We start from the raw sequence: 18,484 nt of genomic DNA, 5'->3' as shown, positions 1-18,484 counted from the left end.
CCTCTTTTTCAGAAATGAATTTTACCCCCACCCCTATTAATACTAATTCAGGGTATATATTTGCACATTAGGGCAGTGGGGGTAAAGTTTATTTCTGATACAAATGAGAGGTAGGTTTAAAACTGACCCCCCTCCCTCTAATGTGCAAATATATACCCTGAATTGGTATATATATAGCCTAGGGGGGGGGGGAAATTCATTTTGACAAAAATGATTATTATATTGGTTAAGAGCATAAAAAGGGCATCAAGTAGTATGTTTACTTTATTTGTAAGTCACTAATTTTATAATGGGTGAGATAGGGAATGATCATACTGCTTCTATAACTGTGTTCGGAAATGAACAGGAAGCTGATGCAGAAGGTTGTCAACCCCTGAAATACTAGGCTATAGCCTACTAATACTAGGCTACGCTTGCTAGATACACTACACTTGATAAATCACTGATGAAGCCTGAAACACGCTGGCAAATACTGACATATGCTGGATGTATGAGATAATGAAATTAGCTTGTTGGCTTTTGTGGGATCATTCTATCCAGATACTTTTCCTCGACAATAGCGTTTCCTACTTAGGGCATGTATCTTGTACTCTCAAGATGGCGTTGCTAGCCGAGAAAAAAGAAGCGAAAAGGCAACTTCGAACTGAGATAGCTGCTGATGCCAGCGTCTGACACCGGTATAGCGGGCCTTCCCGGGATCAGCAGGTCATGCTCTGTCCTTTGGTACAGAAAAATCTTGGTTATTTCACTGACCACTCACAAACTGAAATAGAGCACATTCCTTCGGTTGGGTCCCAGACTAGTTTGAGAATTTGAGGTGAACAACAAAGAAGCTTGAAAATACTGAAGCACTTTGTTTAGCAAAATAATAATTTTTTTTTTTAGAGTTGGTTCATGCCAAAATCAGCCGGAATATGGTAATTAGTTGGCAATAAGCATACAAACAAAGAAGAAGAAGAAGACACAATTTTAGGAAGCTCAAGCATACTTTTCCTGTAGCAATTTTGAAAGTACTTATTCACTGATTGATCAAAACTCATGTTTCTTACTGTTCGATCCTATGGATGTGAACATTTCCTTCCCCTTTGAAACCTTTTTCTAAAGTTTGTAAAAAAGATGGAAACCTCATTCAGGAAACTAATTCTTCAAGAATTTTCCCTTTCCTCGACCTCCAATCACTGTTTATTCTCTCGTGTACATCTTTTACTTTTTCTCAGCGTCATGGTGACTTCCATCAGCCCCTAACTGTTCCACCGTCTTTTACCTTAATCTTTGCAAAGCAAAAAATTATATTCAAATTCCTTTTAATCTTTCTGTAAGGTCAGATTTCAATCGTAAATAGCTATCATTGCTTTAACGAAGCTCAACCAGGACTCATGGAGGTTCAACCAGGGATCATGGAAGTTCAACCAGGAATGATGGAAGTTCAACTAGGAATCAGTCCTGGTTATAAACTTCGTTGAAGCAATGATGCTAAGGCTGTTTTAAAAGTTTTTAAAAACATTTTTAGGTTTAAAATTCGCATTTTAATGTAAATTTTTTATATAGTTTTGCTTGTGCTGTGCTGAGGACGGCCCTTGGACATAGTACCGAAATATTCAGTGAATTGAATTCTATTATCTTCAGAAAATTTTCCCTATTGTTTCTAAGTGTGTTTCTTTGTTTGTCAGATTTTAATCCTGTACTGGTGAGTCGCATCGTGTGGAACAAGAAACCTGAATCATCTAGAAAGTGCCACTCTTTGGGGTTGTTTAAAAAAAAAAAAAAATCGGTTTCTTAAAACTTAACAAATTATTTATTTTTTTTAATTCTCTTTTATGTGGAGGATTTATTAAAGCATATTTAAACTATCTATTCGAATTACTTATTTTTATTCATTTGATTTAATCATTTTAATTTTTGGGTTCTATTATTCGTTTTTCACTGTCTCTCCTCTGTGAGAGAGTGATTTTTTCCCCTCTGAGCCAGAGACTCGTTTCTCTTCCTCCCTTCTTCACAGGCCCATGAGCATTTGGGGGAAAAGTATAATGTATTATTGATTGCGTTTCATCATGAATAAATCTTATCTTGGCAGAAACAAGAAAATATAAGCTCATTTATTTTTAGAACCTCTATGTCCAGTTTTAACTAATAAGAGTTAGGTGGGAAATGAACTGAAGGATGCTTTGCGATATTTGTGTCTATTTGTTGTTCTGAAACTTTTTAATTGTTTTACTTTTATATATTACTATGTCTTTTATTGGGGAGTAAGTTTTATGGATTTAAGCAGAAAGAGAGTTCTTTACTGATATTAATGAGTCCAAAAGTTTCATTAGTCCTTTAAATTTCTCTCCCGATTATTTGTTACTTTTGTCGTTTCCTTTACACTTTTCTTTATCTTATGTTTAACCGAGAAGAAAATAGAGATTAATTTCCTTTATTTCCGCGGCTAAAACTCTACCTTTTTCAACCTTTTATGTCTGTGACTTGCTTTTGAAAGTCAATCAAACTACGTCTTAAGCATGTGTCAAAAAGGAAAGCCAACAATCCCGCCTTTTGCGACCTAACTGGGGCATTGATTCTACTGTGTGAAATTTTGAGTCAGTAAAAATAACGGAAACATTTCAGAAACAAGATTTTTAACAAGTATTCCTTCATTTCTCTGCTCTTTTGGAGGAACTAAACACTATATCGGAAATTGGCAGCAAGGGGGGTAAACATGCCAATTCTTTAAGTCTATAACACAGAGATTACTTTGAATAAATCTTGTGACTTAAGAACTTTGCCTTGTGTCACCTTTTTTCGGTTCCTCTTTTCTTTTTGGCAAACAAAATCTGATCATGCTTTTGAATTCAGCCGAAACATTTACAGAAGAAACTTCTGTAAACAATTAATATTTCTTTATTTTTTTAAATACCCAAGTCTAGAAGAAAAAAAAACGATAGAAAAAATTATTCAGAGAGAGGGTATGATCACATTTTCGACTTAATTTAAAAAGTCGTAGTAATAGCACATAACAATTAATTTTAGCTAAAAATTGTTTGTCAGTGTGGTTTTTCAGTTGTTTTAGTGACTAAACTTTAAGTGTCACTTAAATGATTCACTAAATATGTGTTTTCAGGCATTCGCAATTTTTCACAGGAACCGATCGTGTTTTAAAAAGGCTGGGATATAGGCTTCACTTTCTGGTATATTCATAATGAGCAATGTGATTGTCTTACGAAATGCGTCGTAGGCGTAAACCAATGAAACTTTAGCACACTTTTTACTACGGAATTATAGGGAGTTCCTTTCCTCTTTGCCTGTATCTTGTTAAAGTGGCCACCCAACTTAGATACACAAGCAAATTGTATTATTTCGCAATATGAAAGAAAATAATGACAATAATACCTTCAAAAAAAACGTTCTACATCTAGTAACTGTGAGACAAAACGGGATACGCTATATAAAAAAAACTCAACGTTTTGTCGGGGATGGGGGGGGTATGAAATGAGGCGGGAAGGATTGAACACTATAAAAAAGACTAAAATATCCAGGTCAAAACAATTAACGACCAAACGTCCTGATGTTTTATGTCTTAAAACAAGTCTACTCAGGAGGAGTCTTTCTGAGGAGGGTGATTCTTTCACTATTTCTTTCTCCCTATATCTATTATGCGTCAGGATTATTATACAGAGAAGCAAAATTGATGAGATCTATTATCTATTTGCTTCTCTCGTCAAGACATTGGACCCAAAGACGTGCGCAGGTGCGGAGGAGGTGGGCCAGAACCCCTGGGCTCTGGCCCCCTGAAATCCACAATTTTCATGGATTCTAGGTACTTCTTAATCGAATTATAAATTTTTTTACTCCCCCAAGGGTAAAAAAATGTTGCACATTTACCTGATTTAATTGATTCACAAGACCGTTCCCTTAAAACTTTATATCAGGCTAAACTGCTTATCAGGCTAATGCTGAGAACTGATTAGATAAAATGGTGCTGAAACGGTTATCGCTTGGTAGAATTTGTCTATGTGAAAATTACCTGACGAATGTAGAGTATTCATTAGATTGATTATCCAGTGCTTTCCACACCAAATAAATAAACCTATTATATTCACACGCCATAATAACATAAGAAACCATTTACAAAAAAAGCTGAAGATTGATTCGGCAAAATGCCAAAAAAAAATACCGTTGCTTCTCATAATACCACTGTATTCATTCTCTACAAAAATAATTACCACGTTTTGGAAATTGGGATTGGGGAACAAATGCTGATTTTTGATTACGTTTATTATCCGTCAATTCTCATGGGACTCAAAAACAGGTTTGAAAATTAATCTTAAGAAGACTAAGTGGCTTGGACTAGGAATAAATGAGGACGAACTTTCCTGGGTAGTATTTGTTATTAAAGAATTATAAATAGTTAGAGGAATTTTTTTTTATTTATTTGTCATATTGATTTTTTTTTTCATTCAGGGTCTTTGTCAACATCAATTCAAACCATTGGCAAAAAAGCATTGACATTATCAAATTCAAACACTAAAAACAATTAACTATGCACAATTATTAAATTTTTCGACAAAATATGGTACAAATGAAGATAAGTAGTGCTGACTTGAATTCGGTGCTGGTTGTTTCAGGACAACTTTAAGAGCAGTTTTGCTCCTTGTTGCAGTACCGCCAATTCTTGGCTCTAAGAAATCCGGTAAGATGCTTCTATGCCGTTATGAAAGAAGGCATGGGTAGCCGAACCTCATGACTGCTTCGTGTCTGTGTCGGAGTAGGGTTTTGAGACCGAGATTCTGGAGACCCTTCTCGTATGAACTGTAGGCTTGGCCGAGGATGATGCGATAAGCCCGTTTCTGCATTTTCTCTATTTCTTTGTCCTGTTCTTTTGTTAATTCCGAATGCCAGACTTGACAACCGTATTCCTTTGCTTACAATCTTGTTAACTTGGGAATCCCACTGCATGTTTTTATAAATAATAATTCCAAGAATTTTGGCAGAGTCCACTGATTTGAGCTCAACTTCTGTTTCAATGTTGCCTATGTGTTTCTTGAGAAAGTTCACTCTCATGAAAACATGTTTTTCCTTGCTGATTTCCATCCTATCCTCCTGAGCCTCCAATGTCAGTTCATCGTGGCTAGCTTAAGCTCGTCTTTGGCTGTGGCTAATTCACGCAAGAGAGGCAAGGAGAGATCATCAGTAAACTTGGCCCTGTTTGGCTTTTTCTTTAGAGGCTCATTGACTGTTATAACAAAAGCAATCGGGCCCAGGATATTACCCTGTGGGGCACCACAAGTAATCCTAAGGAGCTCGAAAAAGATATCGAGGGAGAGTTGAACACACCGAAGTCTGTCACTCAGGTAGCTAGCAAGTAGTCTTACAATGAATTGTCTCGCTCCCAGGTTGTTGGCTCTGCTGACAACGAGTGGGTGGTCCAGATAATAGATATAGACATAGATATAGACATATTTTATTAAACTTACTCTTTTTAGCTCTAAAAGCACTAATACCCAGGATTTTTACAAATACGACAAAGTTGAGTAACAAATACGACAACAAAAAATGAATAAAACCATATTACTTTTCTTAGGATTTGTTGACAATGTCTGTAAAAAAGGGTACAAAGGAATGCTGGTAGCGAGTCGTACGGTATGTCACTGGATTGAGCTTGTATTGTCTCCGGGTACGGGACGTAATGGGGGCTACCGGTGGCAGGATCGTCCTGTGTTTGCTGCTACGGAGCAGGAAATGGCCGAACAGGCAAATAAGTCTCTGACGAGGTTTAAAAAGCGACTCGAGGCCAAGAACCTTAAGCGCATTGTCATAAGTAGTGAAGGCCTGACCCAGCATAATCTTACAAGTCCGTATCCCAGCACTTTACTGTAAACTAGGGCCCCACACTGGGCACGCATATTCAATGATGGGTAGGATATAAGTCTTGAAGGCAAGCTTCATGGAATTCACACTGAACCCGGACCTCTTCATGGTAACCAGTGACTGCAGCGCTGCATACCCTTTTTGCACAAGGTCACTTACGTGGTTGTTGAACTTGCAGTCAACGGAGAAAATTACTCCCATAATTTTCTCACTGCCAACTGTTTTAAACAAGGTAAAGGCTCCTGAAAGTCCAATTTAAGAGGGTCGAAACGCAACACCTTGCACTTCTGCTCATTGGGGGTAAGGCTAGCTCGCTCGTATTCATTCTGTAAAACCGTGGGTAGACTAGGATCAAAAAAGAGGATCGCTGATTGGCCTTCTAGTAGGTATTTGAGTAAGAATGACAGATCATCAACGAATTTATATCTGTCCTTGAAAGTTAGCAGGATGAAGTTAATCACAGCGAGGAAAATAATTCCGGGTAGTTTAGTGTCCTGAGGGGCATCACAAGTGATTGGAAGAAATGCAGAATTTGAATCGTCTTCACTAAGAGCGAAAACACACTGCTCCCGCTGGGAAAGAAAATCAGTGACTAGATGCAGCAAGTCACTTTTGGCGACCATTTCACTTTCTGTAATCAGCGAGGGCCAAGTCTACGAAGCTTTTCCCTTTCTCGAGCCACGATAGAATGTCGTCAAGTTTGCTCCCACTTTTGTCCAAGATTTCATGATTATTTTTTTTTCGACCTATAAGTTTTGCACATTGCTGTGAAAACACATGGGGTCGCTTTTCATGAACTTCTTCACTGTTTTTGACCCGTGGGCTTTGCGGGCATCACGACATTTTTTTACTACTAAGTTCTGCAAGGGTTTTGCTTCGTATAGACGGTTTGTTTCGAATAGTTCATCTCTTTGTGAGATGAGCTCTCGGATTTCGTTAGGCATCCACGGTTTATCAAGTGGTTTGATCATTTTCTCTTTTCTAGGAAAACGGTCTTCAAATTACTTAAACGTTAGGGCGAGGAAGTCTTCTGCCATAGAGTTAGCATTGCCAAGTTTCAGAATGTTAGACCAGTTCTAGGACTTTAACCAGAGTTTATAGGTAGTAATTTTTTCATCAGTGATAAGCCAGATTGATATGACTCCTTTTTTATTTACCGGCTTGTAGTTATTTTGTTCCAGTCGTGCAATCAAATGGTTACTTCGCCCTAGTGGATGTTGTGTGACTGGCTCTATGTAGTATTCACTGCAGTTAGAAAATAATAGATCAAGGGTCTTAGTTTGCCGCCTTGGACACTTTACCAGCTGTTTGAGGGACAGTGAGTCCGCGACCTACTTGGGTTTAAAGTCGTTGAAATCTCCAACGACAAATAACGCAGCATAAGGGTATTTACTTCTGATCCATTCAACGCAATTCTGTAAATATGATATCAGCTGGTTCCTATCGGGGCCCTTGGGAGGGAAGTAAACAACTCTGTAGATAACTGATCCAAACAGTTGGTCTAGTTCGTTAGATAGATCTTATGTGATTTTGTTGTTGTTGCTTTTTTATCTGCTTTTCGTGTAGCATTGATTGGAGTCTAATTAATGTATTCAATGTGTTTAACATTTTTCTTCTATTGATTTAGTGCTAAATTGTAAGGTATGTATTTCCCATCTTTTACAAACCTAGGAGCCTATGGGAGGTTAGAAGAATGCATTCATCGTATGATTAATTAATTGTAAATAAATCTTATCTTAAGAAGGTTCATACATTAAATATGTAAAAAATGGAACAGTCAAGACCAAAGAAGATCTGTTAAATATTTTCCAACATGTTTATATATGTTTAAGTATGTTTTATATATTTTCAACGTTATATATGTTTTAAATATTTTCCAGATGAATTACCTAAGGACACTTTTATCTATTCGTTTGCCTGACCATATATGAAACAATAATTTGTATGGACAGCGTGGTTAGACCCCAAATTTCTAGAACTAAAATATAAGAATAGTTAAGATGTCTAGACTATGTTTTACGAATGAAGGATGATAGACTGCGAAAGATTGCACTTTCAGGCAACACATCCGGTGTCAAATGATCCGGTGCCACACATCCGGTGCCCTCCATGAATGGGTGAGAAGAGATCTTACAAAAGGATTAGATAAATATTGGCACTTCAATGGAATCGATAATGAGTGGAGCTTCGAAAAGAGTGAGTGAGAGAAGCAAATACAGTTGTGGTGAACTCAGGCGGCGTGCTGCTGAAGTGATTTGTTACTTGTATCAGTTAGCTTCCCATATCGAGAGCTAAAAAATTAAATTAAAACGCTATATTAAGTGTTATACTAAACCGTTCATCAAAAACTGCTGATTATTGATCAGATGAAACACTACAGAAATGATTACCGTGTTGTAGAAGTCATCTACGTAAGGATTGTCAGACAGATGCTGAGTATTGATTAGATTGATTAGCCATTGCTTTTCTCGTCGGGACATTAGACCGTTATATTCATCCTCTCCGATATCTTCGTCATACCTACAAATGCATTACCAATTATAAGAAAATAATATTTATTCATTATAATAACGATGGTTAAAATAGCAAGCCAGGGATCATTCTACAAAAACCAACCACTACCAATAACTCGTAGCGGCACCTGTCCCCGGAGAATAACACAGCTGTGCATACTTCATATCAACTCCACTGTGCTCAGAGCTTCACCATTTAAGTCCTCCCATACAGTTGCTACTTCTCGTTTTCACAACTTCCCTTTCTTGTGACCTTTTTCCATCCCATTCGAGTACGTTCTTCTTTTTATTTGGCCACAGCTGCATAAAAAAAGCAAAATTTTGACGGCCTATAATTCTTTATCTTTAAAACATGACCGAAATACTTTAGCCTTCTTTCGTATAAAACCTAGGCAGCGGAAACAAACCCATTTTGCCAGCTATCAATCTTTAATCTTATAATCGACTTTAATTATAAATCTTTAATCTACATGTTATTTTAAGGCATATCCCGAAATTTTTAAGCTAAGAAAGACTTTTTTAAGTCTTTCATTTTTTAAGCTAATAACCGACTTTAACTATAAGTCTTTAATCTACATGTTATTTTAAGGCATATCCCGAAATTTTTAAGCTAAGAAAGACTTTTTTATGTCTCATTTTTTAAGCTAATAACCGACTTTAACTATAAGTCTTTAATCTACATGTTATTTTAAGGCACATCCTGAACTACTTTTAAGCTAAGAAAGACGCAATTGGATTAAAATGAACGGAGTTTCTAAATGAATCCCCCCCCCTTATATTTTGAATGTGTTCAAATATGTATGTATGTTTTGAAAAATCTAAATATCCTTTTCAGTCGTTGATTCCATGGAATCATTTTATCGCAGCGACTTTTTTGCTTATCGCAGCGATTTTTTGCCTATAGCGACTTTTTTTTGACGCAGCGATATCGCAGCGATTCTTCGGAATTATCTAAAGCAAAGGCTAGCAAATATAAATGTAATTCGTTGAATATAAGAAATAAACAAGAAATAACAAGCTTTTTTACCAACTACTCGAAATCTATCCTTAATGGAATATTAGATTATTTTTTTAGATAGAGAATAACAATTCAGAAATAACATATATTTATCTACAATACAAAACAACATATTTGCAACACAAAAAGAAAATATTTATGATCACGCCCTAATTCTGTGCATAGTTTGAAACAAGTCTCCAACTTGATGGATGAGATTTTATGGAGTTTACAGTTTTTTCAAAATAACTGGCTAGATCTGAAGAAACACAAATATTTAACTGAAATATATATATTAATAAACTCAAAATAAATTAAATCTAAGCCAATTTTTAATTTGACAAGTTCTGATGTTTGAAAAAAAAAAACACCGTCAGCGTGGTGCAAACAGCTTTTTTCTGTTACACCCATGTTAGCACTAAGCAAACTACGTCATGCAAGAATCAAAGAACCTCTTTCTATTTAGTTCCTTCTTTTCTTTGCTATGCTCATCCCTCCTCGAAGAAAAAAATAATTAATCGAAGATTTGATAGCACCTTCATCTGAACTGGTATAATAAGGGTCATAAAAAAGCACACCTTAGAAAGCATATACTCTAACCTCAGAGAGCATATTTGGTATAATTGGTAGCAAATTGGTATAATAAGGGTCATAAGAAAGCACACCTTAGAAGGCATATACTCTAACCTCAGAGAGCAGATTTTTCCTTGTCTTAAATCATGCTTTAGATGATTAAAACATGCTACACCTTCCCCCCCTTCCAAGAAAGGTAAATTTGTAGTTGACAACAGTAAAACTGTAGTTGACAGCCCCTCAAAAATGACGTCAGTTTTATTGTGACGTCGTTTTAGAGGGGGTTTCTGGCTCTTTTTAAAAGTTACTGCAAACTTCTTTTCAATACAACATTTTACAATTTAGACAAAAGTTGAAATCAGCTAAAAATGGTAATTTTTTCTTACAAGAGTGTGTTTTAGAAATATGTTTGTAAACCGTTGGTTACAATGGGCTTATTAAATGGGGATTATGGAATTATTAAAGAGCACAAAGAAAAGCATCAAGTGAAGCATTCAGTTCCATCATAGCTAAATTATGTTGTCAACTACAAATTTACGAAATGAAAGATCCTCCTTGTTGTTATTTGCCAATTTTGTCAAGCCACCCACCAACCATGACGGTACTTAGAAGATTACACTTACATTTGTTTTACCCTTGGTTAACTAAATATAAAATGCTTTCTTTGTAAAGTTCGCTGGGAGATGAAGCATTAGAAATGGAACAATTTATTTCTGACTACTTTTTTTCTGATATTTACTAATCATTATGATTCTAAATGAAGACAAGCCACTACATTTATTAAGAATAAATGAAATGAATCATAGAGCTTACCCATAGCTATCGTATCTTTGACGGTGATTGTGATGGTGGTCAGCTTTTTGGTTCAGATGTTGCTGTGCCAGTGTCTGATGCAACAAATGCAAGGGTGGCGGCATAGCAGTTGGGGGCGGGAACCCTCTTCGAAAGTCTAACATTGGTGGAATAGGGCGGACTTGGCCTAACAAAAGAAATACAGTAAAAAGATAACCAGTCTCCAAAGTACAACCCTGCAAAAAACGACAATAAAATCTACAAGAGTCTGAAAATATTATAGTTCCACTTTTGCATGCTATTATACAACAAATGTATTTATATAATAATAATAATAACTCACTGCAGCACGAAATAATAGCACCCTGAGGCCAATACAGCTGTGCACACTCCTCTTTGCACCCTCATAAGAATTGTCTATTTCTTTAAAATCCTTCTTCACGATCTACTCCCACCCAATTCGGGGACGACCTGCTTTCCGTTTAGCCCTTGATGGATTACCGCAAAGGACAATCTTTGACAATCCGTCATTTTTCATCCACAGACCGTGCCCTAGCCATCTTAACCTTTCTCTTCCCCGTTCAGACAACGCGATAGAACCACATTTTTTGTACAGTTTACTGTTTGAAATACGGTCAGTCAGACGGGTACCCAAAGGAGTCCGTAGACAATTCCACTGGAAAACATATAATAAACTCTCCTCCCTTCTTTCGAATTGCCCATATGGTTTCAGAACCATACTTCACCACTGTAATCACTGTAGCTTCCAATATTCTAAACTTGGTTCACACACTTATCTTCCTATTCTTCCAAACTTTTCCTAACTGTGCAAAGACACCCTAGGCTCTGGCTATTCTATTTCTACATCTCCCCTGCATAAATTGCGTTTACTACTTATGCAACTTAGGTAAGTTGAAGGTAAGTTTGATCGATCTTCTCGCTACCCAGCATCATCTCTTCTCCCTTCACTTATTCCCAATCTAAGCGACATAATTATCTTGAAATTAATTTTCAAGCCCATTCTTGCGTCATGAGGTCTTAAAACAACACTTTCATCTAGGATGTATAAATCACCAGCATAATCTAAGTCTAGGAGAATTTTACTTTCCCATTTGATTCCATGGTCTCCCATTACCTTTCCTGTGCTCCTTAAGACAAAGTCCATCAAAATACATTGATTACATACAATCATATAACAATCATATAATATATGATTATATATAATCATAACATCGAATATATAATAACATCGATATAACATCGAATATATATATAACATATATATATATATATATATATATATATATATATATATATATATATATATATATAACATCGAATATATAATCATATGATTATATGATTTCCCAGTCTTTAGTGTACTCCTTCTATAGTGACCCCCTCATATAAGATCTGTGGATTATCATCAGGGGCTCAGGATGCAAATTTTAATTAACTATTAGACAAAATTAATTTGGACATTTTCAGAATTGGGGTCTCAGTCAAGCAGCCTGAATGGTTAAAACCAACAAGCTCTCTCATCTTCATGAGGTTTGAGGCCAATTTAAGACATATATTGGACTCAAACTTTCACTTGACTTCTAAATAAGACAAAGTCCATCAACAAAATCCATATAAATGGGAATAAAATGCAACACTGCTTAACTCCTGATTCAGTACGAAACCAGCTACAATCCTCATTTCCAACCTTAACCGCAGCAATGTTATTCTCGTACATAGCACTAATCACTTTACTGTATTTGTCTGGCGTACCATACAAGGATAGGACCTTCGTTAAAGGTCTTCAATCGGCTGAATCAAACGCTTGCTAACAATTTATAAAGCTAAGGACTAAAGAGGTCTGATGACTCAGACAATTCCTATGAAGAAAATTTGATGGACACATCCTCTCCCCTTCCTAAAACCATGCTTTTTTCTCTCAAAATTTTATCCACACCATCTCAAAGTTTAAAAAGTATCATCATAATAAGTAATTTGCTTCCTACAGAAACCGGACTAGTGTCTGTATAATTACCACCATTTATATAGAGGGATTTAGTTAAAATGTTCCTAAAATCGCGAGGTACTTCCCCTTTTTCAAAAACCGTATTCATAATCTTCAATAATTCATCTCTAATTTCAAAATCACCATATTTAAGAAAAATCATTAACCATGATTTCAGCACAGCACAGGGTCTTATTATCTTTTAATCATTTTAGTACCGTCATTGATTCTTCCCCACAAAATAAATTTTCCTTCACCTCCATAATGTCACAAACTTTTCCATTCTTTTCTATATCTTTTCCTGTAACTTTATTCCGGTTTAGCACATTCTCAAAATGTTCTACCCATCTTTCTTTAACTCCAGAGAATTGACACTGTACTTGGTGGCGCAGTGCGTTTGACCTCAGCTTAGTAATACGAGACCCAGAGTTCAAACCCGGCTGTAGAAACACACCACAAGGCCGACACAAGGACCATAGAAGTCAAGAAGCCTCGTTAGTCGAATCCAATGCAATATAGTGCAGAATTGACATAGCCGAAATTAGGGCTACTTGGTAATTACTTTGGATCAGTCCCTACAGTTCCTCACCGTCATCAGTAATTGCAATATTTCTATATTACATTTCTAATATTTCTAGCTAGCGAATAAGGATACTGCCTACGCTTCTGGACTACGAGTTATATACACTTTTTGTTTGATTTTAGGCAACAACATGGTACAAATCTTTTATGTTTTGACAGTTTAGCAAATTTGAAATCCTCGATCCACGATTATGACACTCGATCTTTTACACTTTTTGTTTGATTTTAGGCAACAAAATCGTACAAATATTTTATGTTTTGACAGTTTAGCAAATTTGAAATCCTCGGTCCACGATTATGACACTCGATCTTTTACACTTTTTGTTTGATTTTAGGCAACAAAATCGTACAAATATTTTATGTTTTGACAGTTTAGCAAATTTGAAATCCTCGATCCACGATTATGACACTCGATCTTTTACACTTTTTGTTTGATTTTAGGCAACAAAATGGTACAAATATTTTATGTTTTGACAGTTTAGCAAATTTGAAATCCTCGGTCCACGATTATGACACTCGATCTTTTGCAGCGATTAATATTTCATTGATTGTTTCGACTCGGTCAATGTTTACTGTGCTTCATAGGGGGGATCAGAAGTTGGAGTCATCTTGATCGGAGCATTAAAACTATTAGTGATATCTCTTTTTTTAACAGAGTAATTAAAGAAATCCTTTTTAGTAAGTATAAATTTTAGTGGTTATTGGGGGGGGGGGGTGTAAATAAATAATTGAATAAATTATTATGGCCTTTTGGGGTTTGATTATAATACAAAAGTTGAAATTGTTTTGTTGTAAGGTATGTGGTGCTGATTAGGATGTGAGATTTGTATTCGTTGTTTTATTATTTATTTAGTCCTGTATTATTTTTTAGTATATTTTTGCCACCACCTAGGACAAGTTTTTTGCTTCTCGGTGGGGCTGTTAATACTAATGTTTCTTTTGTAAAATAGATCTCCCTCTATCTCTCTAATAGATTTTCTTAAATAATAAATAAATTTTTATCTTTTGCATTTTAAGTTCTTGGATTTTGAACACAAAATTGACCAACAATTCTAACTAATGTTTTTTTTTGGAATTTTTCAGAAGTTACAATACATCTCTATCAGTGTACGAAATACGTTTGTTGATCAAAATGATACAAAAAAAACATTTGTTTGCAATAAACTTACCATTCGGTAACCTCTCAGGCGTGCCAACTAGCTGCCTCAAAATATCAGGAGAATAAGGCAAAACAGATGGCGGTGGTTGGCTTGTAACAACTGAACGATGAGCTCCTAACACTGGCATTCCAGGCAATCCTGGCTGGAAAGTAATCAACAGATTAAAAAAAAAGCTATATACCGGTAAACCTTTCTCTATTTCGGCATTCCATAGAACGAAAAGATTACTTTTGGGAACAAATTTGCGATCTCATTGGATTTTAATTCCATCCCTGGGTCCTGGTCTCTGAACCACATTCATAAATGTTCCTTTCGTTTTGCTTTTCAAATTAAATTTTTAAAGAGTAACAAAAGTAAAATTTAATTTTTTTTTCTTGTCAAAAAAAAAAAGTTATCAAATGTTTTTAACTGAAATTTCGGATATTAGATAATCTCTATACACATTTTAAGATATATTTGAACTTCTGTTCGAATGTGTTCTGTCCAAATAATATGGTACGACTGCTTCAAACTGCTCCAAAAATGTACGGTACGCTGAGAGATAGTTTCTAATGTTGTTACCACGCATCGATTTCCTTGACACCCAAGAGTAAACTACTTTTTCTAAATATGGTAAAACTATTTTTCCATCACGGATAAACAGATCTTGATATTCTAATAACTGGAGTCTATATTGGTTTTCCATGAATACAATTTATTTTGTGACTTTTTCTATTTTGAAGTTTTGATTCCGCGAATTCCCACCATTTTGCCTCGGTAAAATGCCCTAGCTTCAAAGCTTAACTTTTTAGAAATGAAACAACTTTGAACAATGATAGAATCTAACATTATGTCTTCAAAAACCTAAACAAAATCTTCGCCTCTCTTGTATTTTTTTGGAAATAATACAAGAAATACTTCAAAACAGTGATTTTTTTCTAAAATTCCCGATTTTGATATTTACAGTATTTTAGACCTTTAATACCAGGAAAAGTAAGCAAGAAGACATGCATTCTCCTATATCCAAAAATGAGCCATACCACTATGAAATAAAGCTTGCACAATGAATCGTTTCACGGATGTTAATTAACCTGAATAGTTCACAGTCTTAATACAGGTAAACCAGAAACAATGCAGATAGAGTTTGACGATTGCTTCGTTTATACTGAACTAATTTCAGTTCTTTAATTACAGTTAATTACAGTTTAATTCAGTTTAATTACAGTTTGATTCAGTACTTTAATTCTTTAATTGACCTTACAAATAATAAATTACAATAATCATAACGCATTTCCAAACGTGATACGCGAGCAGATACATTTATTAAACGTGAGATCTAGATAAATGCGTTGCTCCACAACTGTCACTCACGGGCTGCAATTATTTTAACACTCCACGGGGCCCTGGCACCAGGAGTCTAGTTAGAAGGACCCAAATATACTGGATTGAAAAAGGAATCAATGGCTCATGACAAGTAACTAATATATTTTTGGAAAAAATATCATGTAATCACATAGAATTAGCATAGAATTAAGGTATTTTTAATGAATTTTTTCTTTTCAAGCTTCTGTTTGAAAATTTTTTGCATTTGCAGCATTTTATTTTTTAATCAATATTTATAATAAAGTAAAAAAGCTGAAGAATATGGCATTGGATTTTACAGTCTCTTCCGGAGGTGCTGATCTCCGTTTCATGACCCTACAACCAGAAAGTGCAATGGGAGGAGGGGGACACCAGACATCCTGCGCTTTCCCACGACCTTCCTGTCTACCTTTCCCAGATTTCTCCAGGAGCCCATTTACAGTTTTGTCGACTCTGGCTGAGCTTACAGAGTCCCGCCACTGATCCCCGCTCCAAAAAAAAAAACCAGTGACATCAGGACTCGAACCCTTGCCCTCACGGACAAAGGATTTCAAGTCTTGTCTGCTAACCACTTGGATAGGATAACATTGATAATACAGTGGTGAATACTGTCACTTTTGAAATGGCACCATCCATATAAAGTAAAATTCCACTAAAAAGTTAATAATTTTGTTATTTGGATTTGCCAAACAGTTTAAAGACATATATACGTAACTACGGCCCCCAAGGAGCATCTTCCTGTGATGACACCCAAAATGTTTTAATTTAGGCTTTAAGTATGGTAATGTCTTAATATTTTATAGTACGAAAAGAAAAAAATTTCAAACTAGTTAAGAAGTGTTATCGGAATCAGGAATATTTCTTCGCATTCCATTTTGACACTGTTGAAGTCTATCATAACGAAATAGCACTTATTAGCTAATAATAGCACTACTGAATAATTTCGTCACAACACAAAGCCACTTGAGGCCAAACACAAAGCCATTTCAGTCTTTTGGCTATATTTATCTAAAGGGTTGCCACTCCCCGTGATCAGATACCTTCAAACAACAATAACTTCAATAGCAAATTACTTCAAATAACAATTAACACATAATATTTTTTACTACATTTCATCACAACACAAAGCAATCCGAGGCCGAACACAAAGCATGTCGGATTTTTGACTATATTTACAAAAAGGGTTGCCGCTCACGGTGATCAAATAACTTCAAATAACAATTAAACAAACGATATTGTTTCTACATTTCCCACAGCAAAAAGCCACCGGAGGCCGACACAACGCAAAACTGTGTCGGTTGTTTGGCTATATTTACCTACTGGGTTTCCACTTCCCATGATCGGATAACTTGAACAACAATTAAACACAGGATATTTTATATAAGGTAACGGATTTTTTAAGGCAACGGGTATATTTACCTAAAGGGTTGCCGCTCACAATGATCCAATAACAATTAAACACACGATATTTTTTTAACTACATTTTCCACAGCACAAAGCCGTCGGAGGCCAACACACCACAAAACCGTGTCGGTTATTTTGCTATATTTACGTAATGGGTTTCCACTCTCTATGATCGGATAGCTTTAAACTACAATAAAACGAGCAGTATTTTTTATGAGGTAGCACACTAAATATATAGGATATACAAACTGGTAACCAGTGTTGCATATTGGGCAAGCTCAGACTATGTTCGTCCAGTTGGTCTAGGATAGGAGGATCTGGCTAGTCACCAGGGAATTTCGGTTCAACTACCCTGCCAGCGGAAATTTTTCAAGAAATTTTGTTTATTTAGCACTCTTCAAGAGAGAAGGCCTTGCGTCAAGTAAGTTTGAATTGTACTTCCCGGAGTTTCCAGACACGGCTTCATCCATTGCATTGTCACAAAACTCTCTGCTACTCTGAGCTGTCATTGGTTAGTCCCATAAAGAAATTAGACTATCCTTAATGAAAATCCTTAACAAAATCCCAGTTGATGGGTACAATTATAATAAACTGGAATTTAAAACAAAATGTCTTCTGTCAAAAATGAAGCTTGATAGAAGAATTTCGATTCTTGAAAATGACTAATTTTTGTACTCCGAGGCAAAGTAATTTCATCACAAGAATGACAACCCTTCTCTCTCTGAGTCATAGTCAGTTCAACCAAAACAACCAAAACCAAAATCAGTTCCTTCTCTCTCTGAGTCACAGTCAGTTCAACCAAAACAACCAAAACCAAAATCAGTTCCTTCTCTCTCTGAGTCACAGTCAGTTCAACCAAAACAACCAAAACCAAAGTCAGTTCCTTCTTTCTCTGAGTCATGGTCAGTTCAACCAAAACAAAATATAAATCTGACTTGCACAGAAGTGCAACACAACTCACATCTACAAAATCCACAAACAATAAGATTACTCCTGACATCCTTTTTGTGCTCTCACAAACTACCATTGGGGAGAATCTATGCCCTCCCTCTTTCAATGGCACAAGCCACTAAACATATTTAAGCTTTTTACCAAGGATGAAAATATGAAATAAAAACTTATTAAAAATCGAACCTTTGGTTCACCTCCCAACAGCTCTTTTTCTAGTTCTTCTGCGGAACGAATTTTTGAAACCGCACTTCCCGTAACGCTTGATGGCCGATTGGGGGACATCAAATCTCTTTCCAGTTCTTCGAGCGTTTTAACCTTT

At 35.9% G+C, this 18,484-nt stretch overlaps 1 protein-coding gene across 1 annotated transcript in view; it reads right to left on the bottom strand.

The window, feature by feature from the left end:
- Patr-1 (Protein associated with topo II related - 1) overlaps positions 1-18,484 on the bottom strand; it is a 104,683-nt gene that overhangs the window by 24,930 nt on the left and 61,269 nt on the right. Inside the window, exons 6-9 of the mRNA XM_089098800.1 lie at positions 18,349-18,480; positions 14,479-14,611; positions 10,744-10,909; positions 8,238-8,367 (exon numbers count right to left, since the gene is read on the bottom strand). Of these exons, the coding sequence (XP_088954926.1) occupies positions 8,238-8,367; positions 10,744-10,909; positions 14,479-14,611; positions 18,349-18,480 (561 nt within the window). The remainder of the gene's footprint in view (positions 1-8,237; positions 8,368-10,743; positions 10,910-14,478; positions 14,612-18,348; positions 18,481-18,484) is intronic.

This window comes from Artemia sp. Qi Xiang Cuo, chromosome 13, assembly GCF_049724085.1.
Source record: "Artemia sp. Qi Xiang Cuo chromosome 13, ASM4972408v1, whole genome shotgun sequence".
Taxonomy (NCBI): domain Eukaryota; kingdom Metazoa; phylum Arthropoda; class Branchiopoda; order Anostraca; family Artemiidae; genus Artemia; species Artemia sp. Qi Xiang Cuo.
Note: the sequence above shows the minus strand (reverse complement) of the source record. Positions and strands in the feature narration are given on the sequence as shown.